The 9074-nt window shown below is 33.6% G+C and overlaps 2 protein-coding genes and 1 non-coding gene across 5 annotated transcripts; all 3 read left to right on the forward strand.

Annotated features, from left to right (window-relative positions):
• On the forward strand, positions 1-80 carry TRNAL-UAG (transfer RNA leucine (anticodon UAG)). The gene has a single exon. It is a non-coding gene; the product is annotated as a tRNA-Leu (tRNA).
• A 955-nt stretch (positions 81-1035) lies between these two features.
• On the forward strand, positions 1036-2388 carry LOC11435460 (disease resistance protein RPM1). The gene has a single exon (XM_003617512.2). It carries the CDS (start codon positions 1036-1038, stop codon positions 2386-2388), a length of 1353 nt encoding a protein of 450 aa, XP_003617560.2.
• Positions 2389-5562: 3174 nt separating this feature from the next.
• Positions 5563-8214, forward strand: LOC11423762 (F-box/FBD/LRR-repeat protein At4g26340). 3 transcript variants are annotated; one of them, XM_003617513.4, is made up of 5 exons: positions 5563-6100; positions 6339-6816; positions 6912-7061; positions 7135-7426; positions 7866-8214. In XM_003617513.4, the coding sequence occupies exons 1-4, from the start codon at positions 5616-5618 to the stop codon at positions 7408-7410; spliced, it is 1389 nt and encodes a 462-aa protein (XP_003617561.1). In that variant the 5' UTR covers positions 5563-5615; the 3' UTR covers positions 7411-7426; positions 7866-8214. The 3 variants fall into 3 exon arrangements, with proteins under 3 accessions (XP_003617561.1, XP_024641042.1, XP_024641043.1); XM_024785274.2 differs by lacking the exon at positions 7135-7426; XM_024785275.2 differs by lacking the exons at positions 6912-7061; positions 7135-7426.
• Positions 8215-9074: the final 860 nt, after the last annotated feature.

The raw sequence follows: 9074 nt of genomic DNA on the forward strand, positions 1-9074 counted from the left end.
GACAGTTTGGCCGAGTGGTCTAAGGCGCCAGATTTAGGCTCTGGTCCGAAAGGGCGTGGGTTCAAATCCCACAGCTGTCAATATTTTTGTTTTTTCATCATTTTTCACCAAAACTGTTTGTGTCCATTACTATGAATACTCATTAAGGTTCATATTGATTAATGGATAAAATATAGCAAGTACCTTAGTGGTGTACATGATTGTCCTATTTATAGAGACAATCACACCAATTGAGAAATAAACTAATTAGGTAGCTCATCCCTTTATTAGTGTTCTATTTAATGATTTGGAAATGGACAAATTGGATTACCTGCACTCAAATTTTTGTAGAAACTTTCAGTAATGAGTTTGTATCTCAGGCATGTGATTTCTTCTCAGATTCAACTGTGGAGATCAACTCATTTATTCAGGGAGCCAGAATTGATGGGATCATTCACAAAAATAAATTTGAAACCTATGTGAACTAATTTAACAACAAATATTCGTTTCTAAGAACTGATTTGAAATATAACTGGGTCTATATGGCTGGCTTCACTTACAATGTCATTAGACTATTTTAAGGATGATGTATGGAACAAAAGTTTTTGGGGTGATATTGAATATGCTATGAGTGATAATAAAAATGGTAGTAAGATATTTATTACCTCAGGTGAGATTGAATATGCTATGAGTGATAATAAAAATGGTAGTAAGATATTTATTACCTCAAGAAGTATGGATGTTGCAGTGTATTGTAAGAAATTTTCTTTTATTGAAGTGCATGAACTACAACCTTTAACAGAAGAAAAATCATTTGATTTGTTCAACAAGAAGGCATTTCAATTTGACTTTGCAAGGGCTTACCACTAGCAATTGTTACTATTGGTGGTCTTTTATCTACAAAGGAGAGAAATGCATTTGAATGGCAGAGATTTAGTGAAAATATGACTTTAGAGCTAAGGAATGATTCCGATTTGATCGGGATAAAAAAGATTTTAGGATTTAGCTACGATAATTTGCTTTTTTTATCTTAAATCCTGTTTGTTATATTTTGGAATGTATCCAGAAGATTATGAAGTTAAATCAAAGAGAGTGATTCTACAGTGGATAGCTGAAGGGTTTGTGAAGGAGGAAAGTGGAAAGACTTTGGAAGAAGTTGCTGAAGTATATTTAACTGAGTTGATTCGTCGTAGTTTGGTGCAAGTATCCTCAATTAGAATTGATGGAAAAACTAAAAGTTGTTTTGTTCACGATTTGATACGTATGATGATCCATGAAAAGTGTGAGGAATTAAGTTTTTGCAAGCATTTCAATGAAGATGGTCATTCATCTTTAAGTGGAACTCTTAGACGCCTATCAGTAACAACCAATTCCAGTGATTTCATAGCACGTATTGAAAACTCACATATTCGGTCACTACAACTTTTCACAAATAAAAATTTAGATGAATCCATGGTGAATAGAATCTTGAAAAAGCACAGGACACTGAAGGTGCTTGATTTTCAAGATGACTCATTGATTATTGATTTTAAACATTTTAGAAGTCTGGTCCACTTGAAATATTTAAGCTTCAAGATTAGATCCGAACAACACCAAAATGTACTTCCCAAATGGATTGGTCTTCTCCTAAATCTGGAGACCTTGGATCTAAGGGCTTCTTATTATTGTAGCGTTATACCAAAGGACATTAGCAAACTTAGAAAGCTACGCCATCTTATGGGCTACAAGATGTGTTTGTCTAAATGGAAGGATGTTATAGGATGCATGGAATCTCTACAAACATTGAGTGCAGTGAAAATTGGTAAGGGTGGAATAGAGTTAATTAAAGAGTTGAGAAAGCTAAGGCAGTTAAGGAAGTTGAACTTGTTTTATGCGAGGGCAGAACATTTTAGCGCTTTATCTTCCTCATTGAATGAGATGCGACACTTGAAAAAATTAAGCATTGTATCAGGATGGGGACAAGATTTTGTTTATGATGTCATTGATTTACATTTGGTTTCGCCTCCACCTATGCTTCGAAAGCTTAAACTATGTGGCAAGTTGAAGAAGTTTCCAGAGTGGGTTCCTCAACTTAAAAATCTTGTTAAGTTTGATTTAGCAAATTCCTTCTTAAATGATGATCCAATTAAGTATCTAGAAAACATGCTAAACATGTTGTCCCTCTCAATCATCTACAATGCTTATGAAGGCGAAAGCTTACATTTTCATGACGGAGGTTGTCAAAATCTAAAGGAACTGTACATTGGAGGCTTGCTCAACGTGAATTCAATTGTTATCGATAAAGGAGCATTGCATTCTCTAAAATTGTTTGAGTTATTCCATATCCCCAACCTCAAGACGGTTCCTTCTGGGATCCAACACCTAGAGAAGCTTGAAGTTCTACATGTTCCGTATGAACTCCTTGCATAATTTAATCTTAGTGTGGCAAATCAATCCAAAACTTTAATGACTAAGGAGATAGAAATCAAATTCCATATAATTGTAAAAATATATTGGCAATATTTCTGGTTCTGTCATCAAAGCAAAACATTTTTTATTTTTCCTAAATTTATTTATTTATTTTGCCTCACTTTACATTTCTTCTGCCACATGCTTTGTATTTTTTTTTGTTATTCTACGTCAATAATTATAAGGTTTCTATTGTGTTGTACCCTCAAGAGGTTTTTGGTTGGAATCATTTCATTCTAAGCAGTCTAATCTCCACAATAGTAATAATTTGTTGTTAAATCTGTAGGTCGTTGGCTTCTATGCAGGCATGGATGCAGGTAGTGGGGTTTGGGGTCAGCTGACCCCACTCTTAGTGATGACATATTGTCATTACGTAATTTTATATTCATTTTGATCATAATTTGGAGTTCACAAGGCAACTTATGCAGCAAAAAGAGCAGAAAACTGAAGAAAATACAAAGAAAGAAAACGTGTCTAGATTTGGTAAAAACGTGACACGATTTTGGAAGACCAAAACATGCTTTCGACATTGAGGAAAACGTGTCACGATGGCAAAAACGTGACATGATTTGAGGAAATCCTAATTCAGCTGTTTACGATTCAAAGGAAAACGTGTCACGATTCACTTAAAACGTGACACGATTTTAGGCAAATTTTTGTGCCTATTTAAGCTGAAGACTATTCCAAAGACAAGGGTTACGATTTGGAGAGAGCAAAGTGCGATTTTGAGACTACAAGACGGCTAGGAGGGCGATTTCTTCACTCTTTTACCAGTTCATGTATGTATTGATTCCTCTAATGATTATGTTATTTGTAAACACCATTATGAGTAGCTAAATCCATTAGAGGTTAGGTCTGAGATGATTCTTTGTAACCCTAATTGAACCATGTTGCTGTGAAACTCTATTTATTGTGAATGACAATCTAGTTTTTATTCAATTCAATTGTTCTTAATGCTTTTTATATCCTGATCAAATATAAATATGATTTAGTGAGAACGAATGACTACTGACCATAGCTTTCGACTTAGACCTAATTAAATTGTTCTAATAAAGATGGTTAGTCTAGGAATAGATAATCGTTTCTTAGTGATATTAGGTTAACGTGCTTAAACCTTCGAAGATTATTAGACCACCTAAGGAATTAGGGGTTGTAGTTTAAGAAGAGGGTCATAACTCAAGGGATTGATTAGGACTATTTTGTTAACTATCGTGGAATTATAGAATCATTCATAAGAATAGGTGCAGTATACCAATTAGGAGAACATCGAGGATTCGAAAGACCTAAACTCATCTCTCTTTTATTCTTAACACAAACTTTATTTTCCGTTAGTTAATTTTATGCAATCAATTGGCTCAAGTCTGATAATATTTTAGGCCCTTTTTACGAGATTTGCTATATATATCCTCAAATAACACAAAATTTCTATTTATACCCTCCCTATAAAAAATTTGATTTTTCTTGATAATGTGGAAAAAATTTATTATCGAAGAAATTGAATATATCTTTATGGGCCCGTTGTTCCTAATAATGTGTGTCACTAATATTAAAGATATTGGTGATATTTACCATGATGATTTCACCTTACGATTAAAAACGAGCTATTGGACTAAAATTAGCTGCATTGGTAGGATTGGTTGGTTTTTATTTTTCGGTAAGTATTCAATTTTAATTATAAAAGTGCTACCATTTATTTGAGTTTTGTTAAAAATTATGCTACAATATTAAAATTATTTTCAATGTTTCTAAACAAAATTTTAAAACTAAATCTTAAGAAGTACTTGGAATGCCCAAACTTAAGATGTAATTGGAATCCCCAAATTTAATCACATGTTCTTGAACATAATTGTATCATAAGAAAATATTGTTACGCAATTATAATATTGTAGATTTAAACCGTATGATTGTGATCTACTTATTAGCATTTCAATTTGTGTTTTAAACCTTATTATGTAGAGTCAAAATACAAGTCATCAATTAAGATAGAGGTATGTTATTTGAACAATCACTTTTTGTACAATTTATGGGACAACCAAGAATATAGAAAGAAATGTATGTCTAGACACGAAAATCAAAGCAATAGAGAGAGAGAGAAAAAAAACAAGGGCATAATGAGTGTATGAGAGAGAGAGTTGTCCCAAAAGTTGTAAAAAAATAGTTGTAGAAATATCATTTCTCATTAAGATAAGACACCTAAGATAAAAGATTTTATTGATGCGTGGACATCGTAAGTCACGAAATAGGAAATTCAGGTCCACATTTTCATTGCTGTTTTTTTTAGTAAACTAGGGATTTATCTTGTAGTTTTATGAGATCTAAATAACGGCAAACTTTCTCTAAAAGTTTTGACATTTTTACATGTCCAAATTTGAGTTTGAACCCAAAACCTTAATTAAGTTAAAATTGACTCGAGTCATCTCATCCTAATGTTCTTGAGCATATTCGTTGATGTCTATAATAAAATAACTATCGTATTTGTTATGAAAAATATCAGAATTGAGAATCATTTTTATGCAGCAAAAGATCAAGCATAGATAAAAGGGGTGGGCATAGGGTCGGTTCGGTTCGGGTCCAAACCCTCGAACCGAACAAACCCACTAGTTACATATGTATACACAACATAACCATTATAAAATTCGTCGTTTTTTGGGTTATCGGGTTCGTCTGTTCGATTTTTTGGTTAAACATTACTCCTCATTCAATTTTTTTCCCCAATTCACGTAAAAGAATTAAACATAGATTAATTTAGACAGATATAGTTTTGGGGTACACTCGTAAATTATAGTGTACCGATACTCTTATTTTCTAAATTTATAAATTGACGATCAATTTTATGAGATAAATAGTTATTTGTCGGCATTTATATTTTAGAAAATATCATTTCATAAGAAAAACACATCATTCATTTTTTGTAAGAATCATAGTAAATTTTTAAAATATTATCGTATAAAATAATCAAAGTTGTCTATTATGAACGATAAAAATTCAATTTTATTTCATTGACGCTTTTAGTGAATAACATTTAATCATTATAATTATACATTATAAAAAATAATATTTTTTCTTAAAAAAATAAAAAACTCATTTAAGTATAAATTTTAGAGGTTGAGTACCTATACACTCAAATATATTGGGCTAGATATTTATAGTTTAAGCTTACACTCCCCGGACATTGGAAGAAGGAGGCGATGGATACTCCGATGGCGGAGGCGGCAGAGTCAATCTCCGATGATGACGGCATTGACAGAATAAACCAACTACCAAACTCCTTACTACATCACATCCTCTCCTTCCTCCCTACCAAAACCTGCGTTCAGACCACACCCCTCGTTTCTCGCAAATGGCGCAATCTATGGAAGAATCTCGAAGCCTTGGATTTCTGCGACAGTTCCAGCCCCCAAATTTATGAATTCGATAACGACGAACAGTTCTTGATCTTCTCCGTTTTCGTCAACACTGTCCTCACTCTCCGCAAATCTCGCGTTGTTCGGAAGTTCTGTCTCTCATGCTATCACGTTCAACTCGATCCCTTCTATAACCACTCGATTGATACGTGGATCAATGCCACCATTGGCCCAAACCTTGAGGAGTTTCATCTTACTCTGCTTACCGCCGCCGGCTTCAACAGGGTGCCTCTCTCCCTCTTCTCTTGCCCTAACCTTGTCTCTCTCAGGTAACAATTCCTTTTTGTTTTTTATCGTCAAATTCTCTAAAAATGTCATTATATAAGTTTGTTAGTCTGTGCTTCATGGAACTGGATAATTAAGTTCACATGACAGTCAAGTTAACAGGTTATAGTAGTAGGGACTACAAATATATTTAATTTTATATTTGCACAGTTCAGCTGTTCTCTGATTTAGTTTAAATGAGATATGATATGTTGACATAACATTCATGTAATGTACTTTCAGTTTCAATGACTATATCATTCTGCAATTGCAAGACAATTCGAAAATTTGCTTACCGTCACTGAAGTTGCTGCAACTACTAGACATGTATAATTTGGATTTAAATTCTGTGAATGCCCTTCTCTCTGGCTGTCCTGTTCTCGAAAATCTGGAAATTTCTTTTGCTCCTGAATCTTTGGCCACACTTCGGCTGTCATCTTCAACCTTGAAGAGGTTAAAAATCGATGTTGAGAATGAGGTTGGGGCTTACCTTGAAATAGACGCTCCTGATCTCAAGTACCTTAGCCTCACCAATATCATGTTTCTTAATGCTGCTTCTGTTGGGAACTTGCACAATGTGGAAGAAGCACATCTTGATGTATTTTCCACTCATAGAGCTCCGTCTTCTCCGAGCACAAGTGAATCTGTTGAACCTGTACTCCGTCTTCTCCAAGCTCTCTCTGGAATTAAACATCTAAAGCTGCTTAGTTCAACAACAAAGGTGACTGAAGTTTTCATAATTTGTATTATATGCTGCTTTGTATTAATTATTATTTAATAAACAGTTAATCACTTGATTTTGTTTTGTACAAGCAGTGGCTATTTGCCGCCCCTGTTTTAGATTTTCCAGAATTTTGCCACTTGCTTTATCTAGAGCTCTGGCTTCTCTCTTTCAACTCAAGTTTTCTGATTGACATGCTTCAAAAATGTCCTGTGCTACAAACTCTCATAACATTCAACGACAAGGTTTGTCTAGAGCTTTGTTGTGTGCATGTGTTTTTTGTTTGGATCTTATATGTGAGTTGTCCATTGTTGCCAGATGCATCCATCATATGATTCATCACCTTCATATGGATGGGAGGTGAAGCCAAAAAGTGTTCCTAAATGTCTCGTATCCCATTTGACCTTTATTGACCTTCAAAGATATCTAGGAAATTCAAATGAGCTGGAGTTTACAAGCTATGTTTTGCAAAATGGACTTGTTTTGAAGACAATGCTTATTAGTGGTTTTTCGCTAGAACAACGGGGGGAATGGTTGAAAAAAATCTCCAATCTACCAAGGGCATCTGCCATGTGTCAAGTTACATTTCACTGAGCGGCATCATCTTAAGGTGTGAGTGAGCTCTGACCATCTTTATTTTATGAGTCTGCACAATTAGCTTTCCCAACAAATTTATCGACACCATTCTACCGATATCCTAGCAGCAGTGTCTTGTTTCCTATTTCTTGTCTTTCCCATTTTTCATATCGGAAGGAAGTGGTGGAATACTCTATTCCTGCCTGAACACATTTTCAGGATCCACTCTAGACTTTATCTTAATCAACTTGTTGAAATTATCCTTAAAATACCTATATCCCCAAGCACATGCTTCAATATAGCATTATGAAGCACAGTAGATTGAAATCACGTGAACTACTAACGGTAGATTTATGAAGTAAAGCCCTATAGATTTGGCATTTGCAAAGTATGGCTAGTTATTTGTAGTCTTTCTTGTCGGGAACATACCTAATGAAATTTGAATAGCATTTCTCATATGATGACATTTGCAGTGTGCTTTGAGGCTTCACTAAGAAGAAGATGTTGGGAGCAAAACGGAAGATTATGCATTTTTTAATTTCAGCACGTTCACAAGGCTCTGGCCGTGGCAGCTATTATGTTTGTTTCTTCCTGTTAGTCTCATGGATGATTCCTTTTATTGTTGGTCTGGAAAAATCAGTCAAGACATTGTCTCGTTATCTTCTCATTCTCTTTTTTTATATGCTCTATAGTCTGTCTATATACTCTTTAAATTTCTTGATCATGAGAAAAGACAGAACATCTTATATTTGAACTGTTATACCCATCTATCTGATTATTTGTTAACCACTTTATTGGAAACACAGGTTTCATGTTGATTGATACCAAGTCCCCATTCAGTTATTTCACAGTTAAAAATTGGTTTCTAATCCCATTGTTGATAAATATACAAAATTTCCTTTTCCCATACCTTTGGAATGCCCTCTTTATTTTACAATTTCAAATGTTTTATATTATTCTCTTGTGATGAGGATTGTCAACAATACATTTAACAAAAAAGAGTGAATTTGGAAAACATTTTCAAAGTTGAGACTAAATTGAAATATTTATATTTTCAAGACTAAATCAGAAGAACTACAATGCCAACAACCATTTTGATTCATTTCGGTTGCCAATATACTTAATAAGAGAAATGTTCGGAACATTTTATTTTCAACACTCTTTTATCAAGTTTTACATAAAGTGATGAGACCTATATGAATTTCATCCACTAAAAAAATTGAATGTTGTTAACATTCTCTACTTAAGAAACACTTTGCAATGTTTAGTATATGGCATTAATAATAGAAGAGTTAAACTGTGAAAAGCGTTTTACAGGAGTCCTCGAAGTATGAAATTGAAATATTCATCTTCTTATGTGGAGCTTTTAAGGAGTATAAATCTTCATTTTATTTTACAAGAGTTCAATTACGAGGAATGTTATTTGAGCAACTAAAAATTGTTTCAATAAAAACACCACTTTGTTATAACTATTGATTTAATATTAAAAGAGACAAAAACTACTATAAAAAACAAAATCGTATCGATATCGTATTTTTTTTTTTGAGCAAAGGCAAAGTTAACTATCGATACGATATCGTATCGATATCGTATTTATATACGTTGTTGTTGAACAATTTAATAGTTGTTCAGAAAAATTTAACATTCTCATGCATAAAACTACATAATCCGCTTTTAAGGTG

The sequence above is a fragment of the Medicago truncatula genome, chromosome 5, assembly GCF_003473485.1.
Source record: "Medicago truncatula cultivar Jemalong A17 chromosome 5, MtrunA17r5.0-ANR, whole genome shotgun sequence".
In the NCBI taxonomy this organism is placed as follows: Eukaryota; Viridiplantae; Streptophyta; class Magnoliopsida; order Fabales; family Fabaceae; genus Medicago; species Medicago truncatula.

What these genes read in the sequence shown, in the direction of transcription:
- LOC11435460 (XM_003617512.2), top strand. Translation starts at nt 1,036, where the DNA reads ATGTATCCAGAAGATTATGAAGTTAAATCAAAGAGAGTGATTCTACAG.
- LOC11423762 (XM_003617513.4), top strand. Translation starts at nt 5,616, where the DNA reads ATGGATACTCCGATGGCGGAGGCGGCAGAGTCAATCTCCGATGATGAC. An exon ending in TGCTTAGTTCAACAACAAAG is followed by an intron (nt 6,817 to 6,911) that starts GTGACTGAAGTT and finishes TTGTACAAGCAG; the next exon opens with TGGCTATTTGCCGCCCCTGT. An exon ending in TCATAACATTCAACGACAAG is followed by an intron (nt 7,062 to 7,134) that starts GTTTGTCTAGAG and finishes CATTGTTGCCAG; the next exon opens with ATGCATCCATCATATGATTC.